The 24,801-nt window shown below is 41.3% G+C and overlaps 1 protein-coding gene across 2 annotated transcripts; it reads right to left on the bottom strand.

The window, feature by feature from the left end:
• Positions 1-18,059: 18,059 nt before the first annotated feature.
• On the bottom strand, positions 18,060-24,356 carry LOC103696423 (squamosa promoter-binding-like protein 14). 2 transcript variants are annotated; one of them, XM_039116148.1, is made up of 3 exons: positions 23,756-24,356; positions 18,973-19,109; positions 18,060-18,862 (listed from the first exon to the last, which is right to left on the bottom strand). In XM_039116148.1, exons 1-3 carry the CDS (start codon positions 24,115-24,117, stop codon positions 18,267-18,269), a joined length of 1,095 nt encoding a protein of 364 aa, XP_038972076.1. In that variant the 5' UTR covers positions 24,118-24,356; the 3' UTR covers positions 18,060-18,266. The 2 variants fall into 2 exon arrangements, with proteins under 2 accessions (XP_038972076.1, XP_008776259.1); XM_008778037.4 differs by having other exon boundaries at positions 18,060-18,865; positions 23,756-24,344.
• Between the last annotated feature and the right edge of the window lie 445 nt (positions 24,357-24,801).

Genomic DNA, 24,801 nt, shown 5'->3' with positions numbered 1-24,801 from the left:
TTCTACTATGCCATGGTATGCTGATATTGTAAACTTTCTTGTCACGAACCGGATGCCGGAGCATTGGGGATCGAATGATAAGAATAATTTCTTACGTGAAGTAAGAAGTTATTATTATGATGCCCCCTATTTGTTCAAGTATTGCAATGATCAAATCTTTAGAAGATGCAATCCGGATCATGAGATACAAAGTGTACTCTCTTTTTGTCATGCCAGTGCTTGCGGAGGACACTTTGCATCTAAGAAAACAGCAGCTAAGGTGTTACAATGTGGTTTTTATTGGCCTACACTATTTAAAGATGCCCACGAGTTCTGTAGGACATGTGACCCATGTCAACGTGTTGGAAGTCTAACTCGTAGGCAAATGATGCCTCTTCAGCCCATTACTGCTATTGAAATTTTTGACATTTGGGGCATCGATTTCATGGGCCCATTCCCACCATCTTTTGGATATGAGTATATTTTGGTTGGTGTTGAGTATGTGTCCAAATGGGTAGAAGCTGTATCGTGTCGAACAAATGACCACAAACCAGTTTTAAAATTTCTTAAAGAAAACATATTTTCTAGGTTTGGGATACCCAATGTTATAATTAGTGATGGGGGAAAACATTTCTGTAATAAGCCTTTTGAGATTCTGTTACGAAAGTACGGTATCACCCATAGAATTGCAACCCCTTATCACCCGCAGACTAGTGGCCAAGTGGAGTTAGCCAATCGGGAGATTAAACGAATTTTAGAGAAAATGGTGAATCCATCATGCAAAGGTTGGTCTTTAAAACTTTCTGACGCATTATGGGCTTACCGTACTACTTATAAAACTATTATTGGTATGTCCCCGTATCGGCTAGTCTATGGAAAAGCATGTCATCTACCTGTTGAAATAGAGCATAAATCGTATTGGGCCATTAGAAAATTAAACTTTGAATTGTCAGATGCTGGTTTAGCTAGAAAATTACAACTAAATGAGTTGAATAAAATTCGTCGGGATGCGTATGACAATGCTAGACTTTGTAAAGAACGAATGAAAATTAGGCATGATAAATCAATTCTAAGAAAATCTTTTGAACCTGCACAAAAAGTTCTTTGTTATGACTCTCGCTTACATCTGTTTTCTGGAAAGTTACGATCAAGATGGACAGGTCCTTTCATTGTAAAAACTGTTTTTCCACATGGGGCAGTTGAAATTGAGAATCCACAGGATGGCAAAATTTTTAAGGTAAATGGACAAAGATTAAAACCTTTTCTTGAGAATTTTGCAGATGAAGAGGACTCCTTTCCCTTGGAGGAGCCTTCTTATGACTGAACATGACGGCCAAGGTATGTGTATATTAGTTAGAATTAAATTTTTTCTTTTATTTCTAGTTTTCTTCTTATTTTGTAGGTCTTCTTTTCTGGAAATCAACAGCTCAAGGTATTCTTCTTCTCTCTATTATTTTCTCTATTGTCTCTCATATATAGTTTTCTTGTATTTTTTTTTACATTGAGGACAATGCAATGTTTAAGTTGGGGGGAGGAAAATATTTTGATCAAAAAAAAAAAATAATGCACGTGTATTTTCATATTAAGCTTGTGCAACTATTAAGGCAAGGAACACATACATACTATGACTGATCAGAGACCTATTATTAGATCCCCACACATGTACTTAATGACAATAGGAAGGCCTCAGGAGTTCATATTTATTAACTGCATTTTTATTAGCTTTATCCGTAAAAGAAGTATGAGTATCCTTGTTCGTACCATAAGGTTCATGATTTGGTTTTCACATAAAGATAGAGGTTGAATATCCCGACTAGATTACTTAGGTGCCTTATGATCTGACCTTGGTTGACCTATAGTCACGATGCAGTCACATATATAATAAAAATATTTATACGGTTCAGTCTACCATCTCTTTTCTTGCATAATTATTATTTAAAAAAAAAATACTTAAGATGACAAGTCTGGCCTCGTGGCGTAGTCTGGTTCGAGTAATTAAGTCCAAGGGGTGTTTCACCTAATGTCTTGAGCCAACTGGATCGGGGATCATTGACTGAAAGCTCGCTACATGGACCTTACTAGAGCCTAATGGGGTTGGATAGTTGTAGTCGTCATGGGTATTGAAAAATAATAATAATAATAATAAAAAATGAAATAACAATAAGCATGAATGAGTTGGTCTGGCTGAACCTAGTGACATGTGGTAATGACTGGTTTGACTCCATTGTGTTGGACCTCTGTGTACCCGAGTTGTTTAGTTGGGATTGATAGCTCTTTCTTTACATGCCAACCATTCTTGACAAATCTAGACAACATGTGATATTCTGAAAATTTGAGGGATCAGGTTCTAACAAATTGTAGAAAATACTTGTGAACTTGAGTAGTGCACCTAAAACTCAGGCGGTGCCCTGTTGTGGTGGAGGTATTAGTACTCTGAGAAAGTCATGCGATTTGATGCACACTCAACTTTTATATTTCCTTGCTTTGACAGTTGCCATGCTTGAAAATATATATCAATTAATTACATGTGTATTAGCTTAGAATTTATTTCACATTTTTATTAGGATCTCATGTCATGTCATATCATTCATGATGTTTGTGGGTAACATCCCTGAAAACCCTCACGAGACAACACTCGTCCACTAGGGTAACCTAGGGGTTTAACGGCTTGTTGCACGTGCTAAGTGCAATCATGATTCCTACGAAAGTGAGTATTTATCTTAATTTTATTAGTTCTAATAAAACATCAAAGGATCAACCAACACTTTTTGTACTCTTATGATTATTTTTTACTCTGAATTGCTAGAGACTAGCAATAAGCTAGTTGAGGGGTGTGATGAGAGCACAAAAGTGCGATCTAAGTACCCATTAACTTAGCCTAATGCTAGCAAAATAATGATAAATAATAGGTGTTAACATTTACATGATTAAATATTTTATCCTTAGCACTTATTATAATTTTTATCATTATTTTATATAAATTCATCTTAAAAGAATGCATCTTCCTAACTATAGAACAGAGCCCAGATTCAGCCATCCGCAATGCATCCCGAGCATTTCCATGTCCGCATCCAGTGCGTCCGAATCTAATTCTGCAGCCAGTTTCCGAATTCATAGCATCCCGCTTTCCCCTCTTTCCTCATTTCAAAGGGGCCCACGTGTTCCTCCAGCATCCGCGTGCAGCCCAACATCCCGTGAGCCTCCTCTCCACGCGTGATCAGCTCCATCCAGCTCTGGGAATCCGCGATCAGATCTCCTTCCCCAGTTCCCGCGATGCAGCCGTCTACGACTTCATCCGTCCGCGTCCACGCACCTCCCAGCGTCTGCGTGCAACGATCCAGCTTCTCCGGAGTTCCAGTCCACGCACCTCCCAGCCGTCCACGGAACCTTCCAGATCTCAGATTCCTGCATCCAAGACACTGGGATCGTTCCATGCTTCCACCTCTCCCAGATTCGCAATCACCCGAGCCCCAGATCCCGCAGGCGTCCATGATTCACCTTCCAAATCTCAGATTGCCGCATCCAAGGCCCTTCTACCAGCTTCCCACGCGTCCGTGATCTCAGCGTCCGCGTCCCAGCTCTTCCGTTCTCAAGCATTTCCATCCCAGCAAAGATCCAAATCTCCCGCGAAGCTTTCCGCATCCCATGGCGATCGCAATCTTTCGGAATATCAGCTCGCTTCCGAGTCCACGCGCCTTCCAACCGATCCCAAGTGTTCAAGCACCAAGCTTCCACGTTCACAGAGGATCTCAGCTGCCTCCTGCGATCAGCCTTCCTCCCTTACCAAAGATCCCGCAATCACAGCCTCTCCGCGTCCGGGATACTCGGCAGCCAGCACGAGAGGAGCATCCCGTGTGATCAGGGGGTCCATCGAGAGGTATAAGGGACTCTCTTTTCAGAAACAGGGGAGCTCTCATTCATCGGAAAAACAGAGGAAAGCCTCAGCCCCATTCAAAAAGAGAAAGAAAAAAAAAAGAGAGGAAACAGGGGATGCCCTGTTTCCGAAAATAAAAAGGAAAAAAAGAAGGAAGAGGAACAGGGGAGTTTCTTTTATGTTTATGGCCGGCTAATCCCTTAGGTGAAGGGTGATGGAGGAACCTTTGATGTCTTATTTTTTTTCAAGTAAATTCTGAACATTGATCTCTTTGCTTTACATCTACTAATATGTTTTTGATTCTTGCATGCTTATTTATGAGATAGATCTTTTATGGTTTATATTTCTTGATTCATGGATTGTTTCGATGTTTGATTTGTCGTAGACGTAATCGGCACGATAAATACTTAGATCTTGAATTCATATTTTCAAATTGTATACTCCATGATTAGAACTATTCTATCTGATTGATCTTTAATCAAGAATCGCAGAATTTAATTGTTGAAAATAATATCATCAAGGGGGATTCCAGATCCCTACACCATCTTAATCTATTTAAATTTCGATTCTCTGTTTACTGAATTATTTTCTATTTGCAAAACATCATCTTAATCCACAAATTTATTGAATTAATTAATCTAAAATTTTATTAAATAATCTTATATATATTTCGTTTCCTAAGGATTCGACCTCGGACTCCCGAGAATTTACTACTTGTGCGATTCTCCTGCACTTGGGAGAACAATTTTATTTTTGCATCAACCAAAAACTACTATTGTTAGTCACTGGTGGCAACACTGTCCAAAAACCACTATTCTAATCACTGGTGGCACGGTGCTGAAATCGGTTTCTCACAAATTACAAGTCGATAAGTCCAACGTATAATCCCATTGGCGGGGCCAGAACAGAATAGGTCATAGCCATGCTGAGAATGCATATATATATATATTAATAGATTTCATAAATTGTCCAATCATATTTTACAAATTTTAGAGCATATAACATGATTTTTAAATAAAATTTAATATGCCTGACCGATTTTACTGAATACAAAATATATATCAAAATTTAATCAATTTATCAAATAATTTGGAAATCACACTTCAAGTATAAAGTTACTTACCTCTTCTCGCTTAACTCCTACTTCAGATAAGCGGATCAGGTTCACCTGTTTAAATTTAATTAATCTCTATGTTAATTTTAGAGCTAAGCAAAACCAAAAATAATACTATTGGACACGGTCCAACAGGGCCCAGAGTTGGCCCATAATGGGCATGGCCCGATAGGGCCCACATCAGACACAGCCCAATGGGCTCGCATAAATCCGGCTCAATAGAGCCCCAAAAGTTGGCCTGTAAATAGATCATTTATGCAATAAAATTCATTGCATAGACTAATATTTAATTACGGGGTACTGTTCTATAATAAAACTTGAGTGAAGGGACTAAATAATATAGTTGAGGACCTTTATATAATACAACTTTCTTAGAGGGATCAAACCTAGATTGCAGAAGGAAATAATATACTGTCAAGGGCTTAACTGCAAAACTCCATTTTATTGGCCAAACAAATTCGGATTTCGGATTTCGAGTTTCGGGTTTCAGATCTGAACTAGGTTTCGGGCTTCAGCTCTGAACTGAGTTTCAGATTTCGGATCTGAACTGGACCCAAGCTGGGCCCACAAAGGGTACGGCCCAAATAAGACCAACAAGGCTGAAATGGGCTAAAGTTGAGCCCACAATGGGTACAGCCCATCTAGGCCCAACACAACTGAACTAGGCCCAAGTTGGGCCCACAGTGAACAGGGCCCAAGCTTGGCCCAGTTCGACCCACGATGGGGCCTTCTTCTTCCCCAAACCCCCACGGACAGGAGAAGGGACAAGGGAGGAAGAGAGCCGGCGGGGTGGCCGGCCTAGGTGGCAGAGGCCATCCCCCGGTGGACGGCCAGCCGATCGCAGTGGCGGCCGGCGGCTGCTGCGGTGGTCGGCATCGAGAAAGAGACCGAAGTGGTCTCGGTTTGGGGCCAAAACAAAGGGAAGAATCAAAGCTATTTGGCACTAGAATGAATAGCAAGAAGAAGAGGCTTACCGGCGGTCGATGGAGGCGGCGGATCTCGGCCGCAGGTGGCTCGGTCCGACAGTTAGCATCGGCGACGGCGGTAGGGTTTCCAATGGCAAAACTAGATCTCGAAACAGGGAAAATCAAGGAAATAGGAATCAGTGGTGGTGCTTTGTCGGGCGGCACGCCGACCACTTGGGAAGCAAGAGGAGAGGGAGGAGAAGAAGAAGGGAGAGGAAGAGGAGGAGACGGAGGAGACGGAGGAGGGCTCGGGTGATCTCATAAAGAGGAGAGGTTTTATCATCCCATTTCAACGGCTCTCCATGGCGGGAATCGCAGCGGAGACGAAATCAACGGCCACTCGTGTGGCCACAGGGTGGACGCAAGACGCCGCGGTGCAGCCGCGGAATGCCCGCGGCATCTCTGTGCCCGAAGAAGATGGAGGGGATAGCGTCTGTGATCCCCTGCTCTACCCCTTCCAAAAGGGGTGTTTGGCTGAAGTCGGCAGCCTCGACTGGGGTTGCAGACTTCAGCCCAGTATCTCACAAACAATCCAGTCGCCACTCAAAAAACTGTACTCCAAATAAATTTGATCGAAACCGTAAACCGTCCAACCACTCTCCAACCTTGCTCTGATGTCATGTAGAATGGCATGCTACGTGGAGTAAAACGACTGTGCCAGCCTAAGATCTAGAACAAATACGAAACAAAAAAAGAAAAGAGATGCTGGAAGAAAACTAATAAGGAGAGAGAAAAAATACTTAATTAAAAAATTGAGCTACATAAAAAGGCTCTCTCTCACTCCTCACCCAGAAGGACAACTCTCACTCGTTCCTTCTCCCTCTTTTCTCATGCCATACTAAAAGGAGACACAAAAGGTCCCTTTAAATAGAGTTCATATGGGAGGGATGCTTGATTTCTACTCAAATTCAAAAACCAACACCCACTTAAGGGTGCAAATGGGTCAGGTCGAGTCAGGTCTTAAGTAACCCCAACCCAACCCGGTTTCATTTTAGGTCCTAATTTTGGACCTAGACCCAACCCATTTGAAGATCGAGTCAGGTCGGGTTAGGTCCATGGCTACAATTTTTGACCCAATAGGTCATTCAGATCGGGTCGGGTTCATGTATAATGCGGACCCAACCCAATAAATTTGGGTCCAGTTCGGGTCCAGTCTGAGGCCGGGTAGGGTTCGAGTATAAAATGATTAGTATAAAATTAGCCAAAGAAATGAGTGAGTTCGCTACTTGAACATGTGTACATGCCTTGTTCTGTACAAAGAGACAGAATTGCAATAAATGGAAGTCTTTTTTTTTGTGCTGAAACAGAAGTCCCATACATAACGTGTACGAATACAACCAAGAAAATCAAAAAGCAGTACATCACGAAGAGCTATAGGCAACTCCGCCTCTCCCTTCCATAGGTCATCTCCAGAATGGTTAGCAACAAAAGAAGCTATCCAATCAGCAACCCCATTGGCCTCTCTAAACACATGCTTCGCTTGAAGCACCAGCCCATCGGAAACTATGACTCGGATGTCTCTCACCAACGGATGGTAGTCGCCGAGCCCCCTAGAAGTCTGCTGAATCCATCCAATAGCCATCGCAGAGTCACCCTCCAAGAGGACGTCTCTCCACCGCAGGGCACGCCAAACATAGAACAAGCTCAACCCAGCCGCTCTCAACTCCACCCCTGGCACCGATGTGTCAAATAAGTGGCAACCCCCGGCCGCAATCACCTGGAACCCGGCCCCCTAACAACGAAGTCCGCACCTCCCCTCCTACCGCCCTGCAAGACGCATACATCGAAGTTGACTTTGAAGAAACTCGGAGGTGGAGGCTCCCAGGTGAAAAACACCAAACAGGACGCTCCTTGAGTAGATGTGGAGCCCCAGATGTCCCAAGCTGTCAAAGGTCTATCCGACCGGATCGCCTGAGAGGCCTCCAATACCAGCAATCACGCCCGCTCCACCACCACCTCTGGTGGGGGCATCTCTCCCCAAATGTCTATCGTTCTTCGCAAGCCAGATCTGGTAAGCAGTATAGGTCGCCCGCACTGCCTCCAGTCTAGACTGCGAGGTCCTGGCCAACTGTCGAAGAACTTGAAGGAAGGATGTCGAATGACACCAGAAGTCCGTGGAGAACCCCGCCTGCCTCCAAGCCATCCTCGCACGGTGGCACAGGAAGATAGCATGGTCCAGCGACTCATCCGCCTGGCATGCAGGGCACTGGGGGTGAATATCTATGCCCCTCCCATGCAACAGAAGTCTCGTCGATAACCTGCCCCAAGCAACCTTCCATAGGAATAGAGCCACTCTGGAGTGCAGGCCCATCCGCCAAATCCAGCCAAAATCCACCCCCACCTGCCCACCATCCTGGACAACGCATGAGACGTCGGCCACTCTGACTCTCGAACTGCAGGACGAGCTCCATACCCAAACGTCGGGATAGGGGTGCCTCGAAACTGGGAGCGACCGGATCCGTGCTGCAAGTGGCTCTCCGAACATCCGGTCAATCTAGTGTAAATCCCACCCCCCACCCTTAGGGAGAAGAAGGTCAGACACCCAGAGTCCCTCCCCCACCTCAATACTGAATAAGGCCAGCCAACGCCCCAGCAGGGTCTCATCCACCCACGCATCCTCCACCACATCCACCATCCGGCCATCACCAATCAGCTACCTGCATCTGGAGAGGATCATAGGCACATATCTGCAGATCTCACGCCATGCTGGTGATGCCCTCTGAGCTGCAAACAAGGCCCCACTGCTCCCCACAGGGCCGTACCGGACGACCATCATCTGATTCCAAAGAGACTGTGACTCCAAAATAATCCTGGCAGCATGCCTAGCAATCAATGCCTCACTCCTGGTCAGCAAAAACTGAACACCGAGCCCCCCAGCCCTAGTCGGCTGGCAAACCGACTCCCAATCCACCAGATATACCCCACGACCGCTGCCCTACATCCTCCAGATAAAATCTCGGGCAAGCCTCTCAATCCTCAATCCCCAGCAGAGGTTGGGGATAACGGTGTTGGACATCAAATATGGAATGTCTGGGCCCACTACCAACTGGGCCCAATATTTTGAGGCCCAGTTGGAGGGGTTGGGCCCGATTTCATTCTTGGGCTGGACTGCTAGGGGTGGCAACCGTGAAGGGCTGCCACCTCATACTGAGAAGGGAAGTGACAGGGCTACAACTGGCCGGCAGAGGGAGGGCCACCTCGTGCCCCTGTGGCAAGACCACGCACAGTGGCAGAGGAAGGGGGGCAGCTGGAAGCCCCGGAGCCAGGGGGAAGGGAAGATGGGACCTCACTGAGGGACCCTCAGCCATGCAAAACCGGAGGCCGCCACCTCACACCCTTGCTGGCAACCGATTTCGGCGGGCCTAAGAGAAGGGGGGCAGCTGGAAGCCCCTGGAGCAAAGGGGAAGGAGAGGATGGGACCTCTCAGAAGGGGTCTCATCCCTTAAACAAAATTATTTAAGCCTCAGCCTGTAACCCAAAGTACTATACCCTCTATCCCCTGGCCCCCTAGAACACAAAAAACCAGAGAGCCGGAACCCTGGAGCCAAAGGTGGAAGAAGCCCTGAAGCTCTAGGAGAGGAAGGGGGGCTACTCAAGAGGTGGTGCTGCCCGACTGCAACCGGCCAAAGCTAGGTAAGGGCCACTGTTAATGAAATTTTAAGGGATGGAGAAACTCTCTGTGGGGTGTTCTCCCCTCTGTTTCAACAATGAAACAGAGAGGAGGAGACCGGCAAAAGGGAGAAGGGCCACGGGCCGGGCCCACAGGCCGCGGGCCGGGCCGGACTCAGGCCATGGGCCGGCCTGAGAACGGTCGCGGCCCAGGCCCGGGCCCAACGACCACCCGGGCCTAGCCTAACCGGGCTCGGCCTGCAGGTGAACATGGCACTGCAGCCTCGGCTGTGGCTACCCTAGGGCTCGGGGGGCAGCCACGGGCCGCCGGGTCTGGCCGAGCCGGCAACAGACGCGGCCACAAGGCCACTAGCCCCGGCCGGACCACCGCCTCCTCTCCGGTAAAAAGGTGGTGGTGCCCGAGGGAAGGACCAAGGAACAAAGGGAAGAAGGAAAAAGGAAAACAAAAAAAAAAATAGACTCACCAGACCCTTGAGGCTTCATCCTCGGACTGCAGCCTTACCTCGCCGTGGTCGGAGCAGGTGAAGATCTTCTGAAGGAGATCCGGCCTCAACCCCACCTCCCGGTGCTCCTCCTCTTCTCCAGCATCACTTCGGAGAAGAGGAAGGGCCGGCCTTCCTTCCGCCGGTGCTCCGGGGGGAAACTCCACCTCGGTCGGTGGATCGGGGGGAGCCTCGTCTCCCCAGTCACCTGCGAGAGAAGAAGGGGAGGAGATGGAGGGTTTCGGTGGGGACGAAGGGCCGGAAGCTAGGGTTTCGGCGGAAACAAAGAAGAAAGAAAGAATGAGAGAGAGAAGGAGAGGGAGTGACCAAAAGAGAGGAGGCTATAGATCTGGCCAGAGAAGAAGAAGAAGGCCGGAGGACCAGCCGAAGGCGAGGGCTTCGGTGGAGACGAAGGAGAAAAGGGAGAGAGAGGGAGAGCAGCCGGAAGAGAGAGAGGGGAACGAGAGACGAAGAGGCAAAGCCTCTAGAAGGGGGAAAAAACCCTGATAACGGGTTCATGGGTTGGATCGGAATCCGAACCCGCAACCTGTTAGGCCCAAAAGAAAAAGAAAAAAAAGAAGAAATCCTGATAACGGATTCGCGGGTCAAATCTGAATCCGAACCCGAACCCGCAACCGTTAGGCCTACAAACCAAAATGGGTTAAGTAAACCCAATTAAACCGAGCCCAACCTGTTGGGGAACCCAAATGACGAATTAGGTGAAATCTGAACCCAATTGGTCCTAATTTGAGCTAGGTCTGAACCCAATTAAGTATGTAGGTCTTAACAGACCCAATTGAATGTAAACCAAGCCCAATTCAAGCCCAATTCAACTAATTTGAGGTCAAATTGACCTCGAGCTGACCCTGACTCAGGCCTAAATAGGCCACATTGACCCTAAACCCAAAATTTAACCCAATTAAACTTGGGATTAAGCCTATTGACCAATTAGAATGCCAATTAACCTATATAAACCCAATTTGGGGTAAATTGAACCTCAAAATCTCCAATGTGGACGCATTGGACTTGGGCTAAATTTCGAGTAGGATCCAAACAAGTAAAAAGGAAATAATGTGCTTGTTATGATATGATTTTAGGTGACTCAAGATCCATCACCAGGATGTGAGAGACTTGAGAAAGAGAATCACGGTAAGTAACCTGTCCTAATCTTCTATGGATCACGCATGTAAGTAACTCGTGTTTATCTTATTGTAGATCATGTATCCTAAGTGTTGAATTATGAATCATGTACATGAGTGGAATGTTTTAATCATATAATGATTATGCATACATTATGCTTATGCAGATTTTATTATGCATGCAAGATGAATTGGATTACATTGCCATGATTACAGTTAATATAATTGTGGTATAAGTGTAAAATAAGATGATGAATTGCATCTAGCTATATGCACTTCTTGCAAGGGGTACCTAAGGGCTCTTAATGCTACGGGCCGAATGCAACTGAGCCGGCCTTGCCAGTGGCCGATAATGACTGAGCCGGCCCCGCCATTGGCTGACTAATAACTGAGCAGGCCCCGCCAGTGACCGATAATGAATTCGCCGTAGCACCCATGAGGTACTACCTACAAAAAGTCTTGTTTACGGACTCTTAAGAGCTACTAATCGAATGCAACTGAGCCGGCCTTGCCAGTGGCGGAGAATGACTGAGCCAGCCCCGCCAGTGGCCGATAATGACTTCGCAGTAGCATCTAAGAGTATGGACCACGGCATGCCGGAGGCACGATTTTATGTGTGCATTTTATGAAAATTCTTGTTGATATAAAACACTGATTTATTTACTCAGCATGAATATTTTATCATGATGATTTATTAGATAGTATACATGTTAGATTCTCAAATCCTGCTAAAACATGTTTAGCATTTTTAGTTGATTCGACAAGATTATGCAGGATTACTTACTGAGCCGTGTAGCTCATGCCCGTTCATTTATATTTTTTTTCAGATCACCACTAGTGACAGCTGCTAGAAGCATTTTTCTTTTACAACAGGGCTTCTTTATTTTGGGATGAAATGAACATACTTTTGTATACATAAACTGTTAGAAGCTCTGTACTTTATATCAACCAGCAGGTTGTTATGCACATATTTTAATACATGCAACCTGCTTTTGACCTTATGACTAGTACATTATAAAATTTATGGATGTTCTAAAAATTGAACCTGCAAGATGAGGCAAAATGTCTAGAAGCCAATCTTGTATGCATATCAATACCTCAACTATATTCGAGGAGGATAGGCTACTACGAAAATCATCCAAAATCCTGCCAACAGTGCTAAAAACGGACTCAGATGCGACGATAGAAATAAGAACTGCCAAGATATCACGTATAATCCTAGATAATATTAGATATTTTAATTCATTGAATCTTCAATACTTTAGAATGTCAAAATTTTGATTCCCTAATAGATGAACTTGCTCAAAAAAATTACATCGCATGTCATTTTATTAGTATTATTGACTCATATTAGAGATCATAAAATACTTTCTTCCAAATAGGTCTCTAGTTCTGACTTGGATGATTGGATAACTTCTTTTTGAATAAATTTGTCATAGTCATGCATAAAATTGATTCTCATCTCCTCTATCTTGTGATGTAGACACCATCTCCTCCACATGAACATGAGAGACATTGGTGCCATATAAATTGTATAATCATCATAAAAATTTTGAAGAGCATCACGTACTTTGTTGATCTCAAATGAAGCATGATCACCATTATCATAGATTTTTTGAAAGCAATACTTAATAAGTTTCATCTTATGTCTTGGATCAAGAACAATTGCTACGGCAAGAATGTGAGAATTATCTCAACTGTATTTGAACTCCTAGATTCTTGAATCAAGAGCATATGTATTCCCTAAATTTCATAGAAATACAAATTTACAGTTGGATTTTTTTGTTTATGAAAAAATTTCAGTTATATGATGGAAAACGTTAAGAAGTGACAAATAATAATGCCTTGAGACCAATCTTCTTCAGTTGGCACATCTTCAAAATTAGGATCTCGGACCACAAGTCGTATAAATACATCCTTAAATTGTATAGCATTATTTAACATGAGATACGTAGAATTCCAATAAGTAGGTACATCTATGCATATTCTTTTCTTACCATTCATCTTTAATTGTTTCACAATTTTCATAAACATTTCCAACCTTGTTTGAGATAATTTTATATATTTAACAGCCTCGCGGATCCTATGAATAGCACCCTCTACTACCTTCAATCCATTCTTCGTAATCAAATTAAGAATATGTGCACAGCAACAAGCATGAAAAAATTTACCATCCAAAAATAAATCTCTTCTAAATTATTTTTGAAGTTTTATTGCTATAATTGTATTTGCTGGCAAATTATCAAAGGTGATTGAACCCAACCTTCTTTCAATATTCCAAGATAAAATACAACCAGCTATACAATCACTAATGACTAAGCCAATATGTGGTGAAGAAACCATCTTAAAATTGATAATATGCTTTTTAAGTTTCCAATCAATAGTGATGTTATGTACAGTGAGACAAATGTATCCCAATATCTGATTTGACGTCCACATGTCAGATGTTAAGCTAATTCTTTCACAGTCTGTCTAGAACAAATCTTCAAGTTTTCATTTTTCCTATTCATATGTTTTAAAACAATCGGAAGCCAATGTTGTCCTCGAAATAATATGAAATTCTGGTCTAAGACTCCTATCAAATATCTGAAAAATTGGATGTTCAACTATTGTAAATTGCAACTCTTATAAAATTACCATTCTTGCGAGGTCCTCACGGCTTCTTTCTTGGTTAAATGAACAGGAAGCTAATTCATTCAATGCAACACTATCTTTTGAAGTCACATTGTCTATCAATTGTTTCTGCCTCCTATCAAGATATTTTTTTGTCTTACAGTTCTTTGCATGTTTGTGAAGTTGACTTGTCCTATTTTTAGAATCGACTGAAAAAATAAAATAGCAATAATTGCATTTAGCCTTGTTTTTTTGGTTTTCTACCTCACTATAATGATTCCATATCTTCGACCTTTTTTTTGTTCGCTTTGGAGTTATCTATATTATAGAGCTCTATAGCTTAAGAACTACTACAATGAAGTGCATTTGAAATTTCAGTTGTGTTTTCATTGTTACCCATTATAGACACTAACTTATTTTGCATGAAATTCAATAAACATGTATAAACATGAAATACAACTAAACTATGATGAAAAAAAAAACAATTTCAATACAGTTTCATAACGATGTATTAGCATGTATTTTTCTCACAAGTCACAACTCTCAAACATAGTAACCTATTCATTCTTTGACAAACAGATTGAAAGACACCAAACCAACATGAAAGACATGAATATCTGTCTTTGAATTGAAAACTTTCAGAGGCTTCCAACTGCATCGGGCCAACATGTCTCGCATGATAATGTTAAGTGTCAATATGTCTCATACAAATCGACACCAGACCTTAAATAAGCATGTATATGGATTGGGCCAAATGTACATTCATTTCTTGTTTTTTTTGAAAAAAAAAAAAAAAAGAAGCATGCTCAAATGTATATTTATAACCATCTTCAGAATTTTTTTTGACCAGCAAGCCGGGTTTAACCCCCTCCCAAAAGACTGCAATTTCCTTTATAATGGACTCTTTCAAACTAAAATGCGGAAAATTTTTATTAAATCATTTTAGCATCAGAGAACAAGGGTGATCTTCCAAATCCCTAAACAAGATGGTATAAAGAATAAGATTATATAAAATCAAAAACGACAAACCATCACACTACTAAAATGGGACAAAGGTAGAAACAACATACCAACATATATATCTGCCCTAAAATTGAAAATTTTGGAGAAAGGGCTTCAACATACACGACGACATATGGTTTTCTTTAGCTTATGATAATGTTAGGCACCAATGTGTCAAATTCAAATCAACACCTGAGCATCAATAAGCATATTCACTCAGAAAGGAGACATAAGAATTTGTCCATGGGATCATCACCTCTGCTTTTAGAGGTAAAAAAACAAAGACACATTTATGGTAAATCCGTAAGAATTTCCCAGCAACCCTTGTACTTGTATCAATATAAAAACTGGGTCCAATGCCACCAACTAAGTCTTGCAATTAATATGAGAGTTTAACCAGCAGGCCCAAGTGTTTTAGAACTTAAAAGTTGCTTATAAAATCAAGAAGAGCCCTTCTACCGGCACTAGGATGACTCAAAAATCATCCAACCATCGGCATGTACCGGACATCAGCATGTACTGGCATACAGCTAGCATAGTGTCAATGATGTGTGCTGATATGGCACAGGCACGGTTTGTATTATCCTATGATGACTGAAACTTAGGTCTAATAAAGTTTACTAACATTTAATATAAAATGAGGTATGAACATGTTACTTTTTACACATAGGTGACAAACAAGGAAGGAAAAATTGTGACAAATTAAGTTAGAATGAATATTGTACTTAGGAACCAAGATAATATTCATTCCCATAGATTAAGAATTGCCAGTAAATGAGCTGATAATAAAAGTTCCGATAATAATATAGCAAGCACAAGACTTAATTAATGACAACAAACTCAAAGAATGAAACCCAAATTTCAATAAACATATGTCAAGCTTTAGATGCAGCAACCTATTACGAAAGATTAGGAAAAGAATGTAGGATTTCCTTTAACTCTGAAAATTATTAAGGCTTGCTTGGGGAATACTTTTGACAGAAGGTTTGTTATGCACCATAAAAGAGTGGCAACTCTAGACTAGTTGTCAATACTTTACGTTACTTTAAATGAAGCTACTATCAACCTTCGTTAAGCATTAGCCATGAAGTGCAAGTACTTTTTCTTTTTCCTTGATAAACAAAGCAAAACTATCTCAAAGACCTTTAACTCCAGAACCTAAGGATTTAAATTTCATAATATTATCTAGTGTTTGATTTTATTTGAAGAAAAATGCTAGTTTTTGTGCAAAAATACTCCTTTGCTCTATAAAAATGACGATAAAATAAAAAGGCATTGTTATCATGTTTAGAAGGATTCCATCACTTCAAACCCAAACCAAGTGGGATGCATAAGATGGCACCTACTACTTAATCCATTTCATTTTGCACTATAAGCAATACGACAATTACTAACCGTTTATAGACAATGCAATTATTCTAATATAAATGTCTTGCTTACTACTTACAAGGAGATCCACGTGACACTCTCTAACATGCAACTAGTTTAGGCCCAAGTTATAATACTAATATTCTTACTACTACAATGGAAAGTAGTGACTAGGTTCTAACTGGAATTCAAAGATAACAAAAGTAGGGTATAGGACACTACAGTTGGGACTCCATTCTGATCTGATGAACTCGATAAGTAGAACTTATCTACAAAATATAAATAGAGCAAGATAAAGAGAGTAGGTGATTGCTCACTTCTCATAAATGTCAAAGAAAACTAAAACGAATACAGTGAAAGCAAAAGAGAAGCTTAGAGAAAAAGATTGCAGAAGGAAGTTAGATATCAGTATGTATTAAAATTTCAATGATTTGCAACATAGACAAACTAGGTGCAAGCTTAATTGGATCATAAAACAATACAAACAATTAGTACTAATATATGCTATAGATGATTTCAAATTCCATATAAAATTGTGAGTTCTGTCTTCAAGTGGACTCAGTGAAAAAGAATCACCTCAAAACCTCAAAAAGAAGGGAATCAGTGCCTTTGAATATCCTTTCAAGTTACCACATTGTACAAAAATTGATACAACAGAGAGGACCAGAAGAATACAGCGGGCAACCATCTCTAATGCACTTTTAATTCCCATCACCACAAATAAAGGACAACAAAAAATAGCAAAATAAACCTGCGGACAGGAAGTCAAAATTGCTGCACCATAAAGAAAGAACAATAGCCGCAGTTAAAGATAAGCAGCAACAGCGATAGTGGTATCAAAAGAAAAAAAAAATAAAGATAACCCAGTGCTATCAAAAAAAAGGAGCAGCAACAGCATTATATCCAGAAAAATAAAGAATATATATATATATATATATATATATATATATATATACACCCAAAGACCACAAATTAAAGAACCACAATGCACTGGTATGCAGTCTACTGCAGAAGAGGAAAGAGTCTTGAATAAACTATGTTGCTACAACTCGTTAGACAAAAAAAAAGTAGGTATTTAGGACATCAAATAGTAACAATAAAAAAGATAAAACAAGCTAAAGCAAACTTTATGCTTATAATTCTGCAGCCTACAGAAACTCCATTTAAGCTAAAGCAAATACTTTATAGCAGCTTTATGGTGTCAGGGAAAATTATAAAACAGCGTATTCAGACCACCACCTCCCAGTTAAGTTCATTCATGGACAAAACAAGATAAAAAGCAAAAAAGGAATGAATATGTAAAAGAAAAGGTAGGCCACTAAGGACTTTGAGCTGCGTGATATAGCTGGTACTTCGAGTGCCATTCTAAAGTGCCCCAAACTCATGTAACAGATAGCTATGTCAATTCGAGTTTGCTTTTGAGCAACAGTCGGCTGCTTAAAAACATCATCAGAACCCAAAGTGACTGATCTCTCAAGAAATGCTTTTGTAAATTGAAATGTTTACATGTCAGCAAGAGAGAGTTAACAGGTGTAACACAAGAATAAGGGTGATCCATACGTAAAGTTTGTAGAAAAGATTAGGACAAGTACAAAGTTTCTGGAAAGTCTGAAGCAGGTACAAAACCGTGGATGCAATGCCTGCTGCTGAGAGTAGAGCATGATAAGCAAAATATTCCGAAGCATTCTTAAAAGAAGGGGAAATCGCTGCTGAGGTGTACTTGATTGTAAAAACAAAGCATAGAACGAAAGAATTCTTGCTATTTGACAAGTCAAATGAAGTAAATCATGTCTGATGAAACTATGGTAATCTATTAGCAATGGCTGATCCATGATGCCATGAAAACATTAATCATGAAAACAAAATTGAGACACGCCTACAATATTATCCATATCAAAAAGAATAGCTCCACAAAGTTCAGAAATATTAATTAAAGTTGCTTCCAATATAAAAGTGCTTCTAATAGATTAGGCTCAAAACAAAGCATTAGGTGAAGTTTAAGATCTATAAGATCTTAAAACTACCACAGAGAAATTTAGCATTGGGGCAAACAAAAAAGTCACAAGATCCATAATTATAGAACAGAACAGATCATATGGTCTACAGAGACCAGTGCATCACGTGACTTGAATGATCGTATGTCTTATCAGAGCCATGGTCCACGCATTGCCCATTTCCCTGCAGAGCTAACTCAAGTTCACCTGAAAACTGACTGCTACCAGACTCCGTGACCAGTCCCAGTCCCATCTCATGCTGCAATTCATGTGAGCTGCTACTGCCTCCATGACCTCTGAGATCCCAAGGACTAATGTAATCGTTTGCAGCAACAGACTGAGCTGTTGGGACGCCATCAAAGCTGCTGCTTCCTGGGATTGTCGGAGCTCGGTTTCTGGTAGTGTTACTTCCCCATGGCTGAGTTGACAGAAGAGAGAGAGCACAGCTGGAGTCAGAGACTCCCGAAAGACATTCACCCGACGGAACCTCTGGTGTCAAGAAGAGGCTCCTCCCTGCAGAATTCTGCAGGTAATGATGAGGCCCCTGCACCATAACTGCACTAGTTGGAGGATCTAAACCACCCTGCCACCGGTTACAAGTCACCCGATCACTAGCCCTCACGGTCGGCCAGATATCTCTCGCAGTACTTGGAAGCCGGGGATAGCTGAAGTCCATAAGGAAGCTTCTGAATCTGCTGGGATCTTCTGCAATAGTGTACAGTTGTATGAAATCATGCTCTCTTGGATAAAAACAAACGGACAACAAATAAAAAACTGAAGCTTGAATTTCTTAAAAAAAAAAAAAAACTGACCATGGAAGGAGGCAGCTAAGCGACCATAGCGTGATGACAAAGGTCCAGGAGGTGGCTTCCTTCGACGCTCATTGTGCCCTGCCAGACGTCTGCGACAACTGCGTTTTCCTTGATCAAATTCTGATAATTGGTGGAATCTGTGCATGTGTTATTCAGACCTTAAGTAATCATGGAAGTTATGAATGAAATATTGCTTATTTGTAACTACTGTCAGACAAAGGGATGCACTAGATGTCACACAGCGAAATGAAATAAATGAAACAAATTAATTATGTGGGTAGATATAATCATCGCAGGAGAATATCAAACTAACACCACTTATAGCCAAAGGGACTTCCTACCCATCAGAGTAGGAAGAGGCAACAACAATTGTTGATTTCAAAGTAATATTAATTCTTTGTAGGACTTTCACAAGCACAGACTCGATCAATGGTCTACAATGTCAAATTGACACCATCATTGGAAGAGCTTCCATTGCCCGAGTTAAATATGTTATGCAGATCATAATCTTTTTGACTTCACTACCCTTTTGAAAAAAGCTTTCACAACTAAGGATTGATCGAACCCCAACCTACTAACAATTAAGTGATAATTAATAGTAACTAGGTACATTTTGGGTTCAATTTTCACTTAATTGTAAATTGTAAAATAACCAACAAAATTTATGCCACAGGTAAAATAAGCCTTTGGGAACCTATCCTGCTATGATTTTGTTCATCAAACTTTGATATCCATTACAAGTGAAAATCTCTCTGGTTACCTGCATTGGTCAATTTACAAGCATTAATATTTCAAGGATGCATCCATGAAACCATGCATGGTCTCATGCACACACAATGTCAAACTCCATCAAAATCTTTGAACTCTTTATGTCAAACTCCATCTGAATTCATATACTCATTTCCACTTTCATGCATGAAGAGTTCAAACCAAAATCCGCACTAACCTTAACACTTCCAATCAACTGAACTTCCCCCACCCTTCATGATTGCTAGCCTTGCAAGCAGCTTTACTTTTCTTGGCCCATTTTCACCCTTCAGCTGTATATATTCCACTTGCTCCTAGTTGATTCTGAATAAACAACTCGAAGTCAATATGTTGAAAAGAGTCGTTAGGCTCTTAACCATAACATGACCTGGAAAGTGCCAACCCAAAGGCTTCCAGAAACCTGATTGAAAGAAGGTTGAGTCAAGTCACATTAGCATTGCAGGTTAAAATTTGTTACTCCCTATGATTATGCTTTTCCTTCGAATCACCCTTTACAACTATGATATGGATATTGGACAGATTCACCAATATGGCAAATCTTGATAAAGTAGGATACAATATGGCTTGGAACAATGAATAAATACAGATGTTCTTACATATATAATAGCATTTATAAAGTATAGTAAGTCATCGAAACAATGTATTCCATATTTTATACAATAGAACTAGCATCCACAAGGTCCATTTAGTTATCGTCTAGACCAATAGACCATAATTCATACTCCATGCAATAGCATCAACATCACAAACTCCAAAATTAGCCATTCATCATTAAAAGGCCAAGATCTATTAAAAGATAACAAGAAAATAATGCCCCACCCCTCATTCTTAGAGGTGTTATGGAAGTATCTCAGGCTAAGTTGGGAAGTATCTGAACGCTTTTTCAAATCTTGAAAAGTAAGATGCTAGAAGTACTCAACACATATCCTAGAAGTACCCAACAAGTATCAATATTTTATATATACCTAATACAAACAGGGCAAGGAATTAAAATATTTGAAGTTCCTAGCCTTTGGGTCTGTCTAACCCTTCCAATCCTAATCAATCATATCCTTTCAATGGCCCTTCTTATCCTTCCCTTGTCCTAAATCATGATGCATGTCTAAGCCTTCTCCCACCTCCCACCCCTTAGTTCAGCCTCAATAAATTTCACATTCTGAACAATGCCATCACCCTTGGGCATCCTTTAGGCGCTTTTGTTTTTGATACTTATTCTGAGAGCCTTCTTTCTATCAATACTCCCACCAAAGCATGCCCTCCACTATACACCCGCTGCCAGAGCATGTCACTATGTTCATAGCATAACGTGTGCCGCAGGCACACCTAACCATTTGGACATTCTTTTGACTTAAATGAACTGTTTAGAGTTTCAATTCTTTCATGCAACCAATCACTACACCAATAATTATTAGCTTTATAGTGATTTAAATCAACATCCCTAGTGGCTAGCAACCACCACTCAGATTTCCAAAATATTCATATTTAAGAACTTGGTTCTTCTTTATCTTTACAAAATTGGAGATGCTTTCACGAGGCAATGAAGCACTGATAAAACTCATCCTTCACATTACTTCACAGAATAAATAATTAAATAGACCAAACACTTTGTTTGCTTTACAGCTATGAGAAAACCCTCCAATTTCTTAGCTTTCTTCATTACCATGCACCATATTGCCTATCATAGTACTCTACACTTTCCCCAAGTAAATAAAGTCCACATATAGATTTTGTTCATTTCTCCAATAGATCTTTCTACTAGTTGCCTAAGCATAAAAGTAGCTATTTTGATTTTTCAAGGCATTAAGCATTAAACCAAATGTTTTTGAATATTTGTAAAAAAATTATACAAAAGAAATACCAGAGAAAATTGGTCCCAAGTGACCAACTTCAATGTTGAACATCTGTAGTTGATGTGAGATGAATAAATATCTCCAATGGCTGCATCAAAAAAATGATGGTCAAAAATGATAAACTAGGCCCATAAATGTTGTGTGTTTCACAATTGGTCATGCACCATCTCTTGCAAGTTCATAGGCCATCTATAGCCTCCCTCTTAATTTGTTGGCTGTGATGCTTGTTAGCATCCCAAAGGTCTTCTTTAAATGCCTCTCTTTGAAAGTCATCTGTACACAGTAGATGAGTCTCATCCTGAGCTTCAAATCCACATACATGATCACTTGTACGAGGGTATGTCTTTGAAAGTCATCTGCACACAGTAGATGAGTCTCATCCTGAGCTTCACATCCACATGCATGATTCACTTGGACGAGGGTATGTATCCAAACTAGTTAAGCCTAGTTTTTCAAATTATATCGGTGAAAATAAAGAAAATGCATACACATGACATCATTACACAAACCCATCAACTGAACATCACTGAAAGCATAACTCTCGACTCCCAAGTTTTCCCTAGGTTACTCAAATTTTGTTCTTCCTAGCTTCACCATTCATCTGCCTTAGCATCTTTATCAAACAATGATACCTCAAAAAGTTAAGGATTAGTAATCCATTTTAGAAATCGAATGGATTCGGTCTTATACATACGCGAGGAAGGTAATCAGAAGAGAAAGAAGATGAGTTCATCTTTCTTTTATCACTTAGGAGCCGAGATCAAAGTCTCATGCACAGTTTTGAATGAGAGAAAGAAGTGAGTAATTAGCACAACAAGCAAATCTTTTAGAAACAGAAAATACCAGTTATCATATGGATAGATGAAAAACCTAGCACAGCATAAACCATGCAAATTCAACCCTATTTTCTTCATCAGAACCATGCATATAGCAATCTCTGGTACCTAGTTCCAACAGTAATTAATGCAAATGTTATTAGAAAAATCCATTAGACATTACAGGTAAGCTTCTGAAGGCATCCATGTTAGACAACCACAAAAATAAACTATAGCAGAAACAAATCTCTAATGGGCTATCTTCTGAAGAAGTCCAGAATCACTTATGCAAAGCATGATTACAAGAACTTAACTCCCATAAAACAAACATAAATTAAGCAATCGCAACCAAAACCTTGAAAACTCAAATATTAACAGCGGAAACAAAATTCAATCATACAAGTTGCCGTGGCAACTCAACATACCAAAATGGAAAAAGTGTCTCAATTTTTCAACCAGAAAGCTAACCTTGTAAAGCGCAACAATGTACTGCAAGTTCAAAAATACCCAGACAATATAGCATAGCAAACAGCCGACACTACCCAATATTAAACTACGTTTGAAAAAACCCTTTAACTATACCATCTACTTTAGCCAACATTACGAAGAGAGACCTAATGAAAATCAAACCTACCTATTTCAATGATAGCCAAACACACCAGACAAACCTACTACCCAACAATAAATAAACTTTAATGCAGGCCTCCCCAACCCCATGAAGAATAAAAACCTTCACATCAAATCAAGAAGAGAAACCTAACCAAAACGAAAATGCTTTGGTAAAACTCATAGACATAATATATATACGATTTGATTAAAAAAACAGAGAGAAAGGAAGAACATGAATTAAAACGCCAATGTGTATGGAAAGCAAACATGCAGGAAAAAATATAAAAATATCAAATGGATAGAAAAAGATAAACCATGAATTTCTTTATTTAATAAAACAAATAAACTGCCAGCATGGATGGAGGAAAAAACCCATACCAAACAAAATCTAAAAGTTTCCGTCATCAAAACCAAGTCCACGACAAATCCCCAACCCAGTAGAGAAGAAGAGAGAGCGGCAATAAAGCCAACCACCCAAAACCACAGGAAACCAATCTCCAAGTAGCAGTTAGAATCATGCACACATCCACCAGTCGTCCCCCCAGAAATCAAAATCAAAATAAAAAGCACATCTTTGATAGATCTCGACCTCCAACGTTCATTCAAAAGGGAGAAAAATCCAAAAAGACCACATATTTTCCCCTCCCAAGCCACCCAAAACCCCAAGAACCCCCCAAAATAGAACAAAAACAGAAGAATCCAAAAACTAAGCAACAGACAGAGTGGTGAATCCGAGCACACCTGCTGCACTGCTGGCAGAACCTTTGCTCGAGCCCTCCTACGATGACTTTGGGCGCCTTGGAGTGCATTCCGCACACCTTGTGCCGGCAGTAGTAGGCCTTGAACCCCGTCAGATCCACCTTGCAACCCTCCACCTGGCACCTGGGCGGCCCTTGCCCCCCCTGCACCACCCCCTTCCCCTTTCTTGCCGGCGGTGGCGGCAGTGGCGCCGCCGGCGCCGGGGCCTTGGCCTTGGAGGAGGAAGAGGAGCTCCCGCCGCCGCCGTCCTCAAAGTAGATCTTTTTCCCGAACTTGAGCCCGTGGAGCGAGTCGCCGGGGCCGCCGGCCCCGGAGACCGCCGGAGATCTCGATCCCGACTCCATTTCTCTACCCCTCCAAAACCCCCTCCATGAACTCGAGACAGACGAGGGGCCAAGAGGGAAGTGGGATTCTTCTTGGTGCGCAGAAAGGCGGTGGGTTCCTTTAAAACAGAGTTAAAAAAACGCCAAAACGGATGGGTGGGTTTCTTTAGCTTCTCTCTCCCTCGCTCTTTCCCGTCATTGGTCTCTCTGCTGCACTCTCTTTTACTATCATAAAGCCGACACCTGCCATCTGGGCCATGCCATCTTGGGTTACAGTACTTTTCTGAGAGGAGAGAGAGACGGGGTTACCAGTGGAACAAACTTAAAATATTTTTTATAGAAGTAGCAGTACATTAGGCTTCCCTTTCTTTGCCACGTGTCTTCGAGACTTGGGCTTTTTTTAAAAAAAAGGGGATGGGAGGTAGACGGACTCGCAGTCGAACAGAGACTGTGGGATTTTTAGATTTTTTACTGAGAAGGTCATGGAGGCTTTTGGGTGTAATCGTTTGCATGGCTTCTTCCCTTTCTTGGATTTTGTAAATAAAAAGATCACCTCAAGCTTGATGGTACTTCTGATTTGGTATTGGGCTATTGGACCATTTGCTTTTGCTGGAGAGGGATTTGAACGTTTTTTCGTTCTTTTTCTTTGCACAAGAGGGTTGAAGGTAGGGGTCGTGGCAGTCTTGGAAAAGTGGCTTTCGGTAG

The sequence above is a fragment of the Phoenix dactylifera genome, unplaced genomic scaffold, assembly GCF_009389715.1.
Source record: "Phoenix dactylifera cultivar Barhee BC4 unplaced genomic scaffold, palm_55x_up_171113_PBpolish2nd_filt_p 000064F, whole genome shotgun sequence".
Lineage (NCBI taxonomy): Eukaryota > Viridiplantae > Streptophyta > Magnoliopsida > Arecales > Arecaceae > Phoenix > Phoenix dactylifera.
This window is presented reverse-complemented; position numbering and strand designations above follow the sequence as displayed.

What these genes read in the sequence shown, in the direction of transcription:
- LOC103696423 (XM_008778037.4), bottom strand. Translation starts at nt 24,117, where the DNA reads ATGGAGTCGGGATCGAGATCTCCGGCGGTCTCCGGGGCCGGCGGCCCC. An exon ending in TTCTGCCAGCAGTGCAGCAG is followed by an intron (nt 19,110 to 23,755) that starts GTGTGCTCGGAT and finishes ACACATGCACAG; the next exon opens with ATTCCACCAATTATCAGAAT. An exon ending in CTTAGCTGCCTCCTTCCATG is followed by an intron (nt 18,866 to 18,972) that starts GTCAGTTTTTTT and finishes ACACTATTGCAG; the next exon opens with AAGATCCCAGCAGATTCAGA.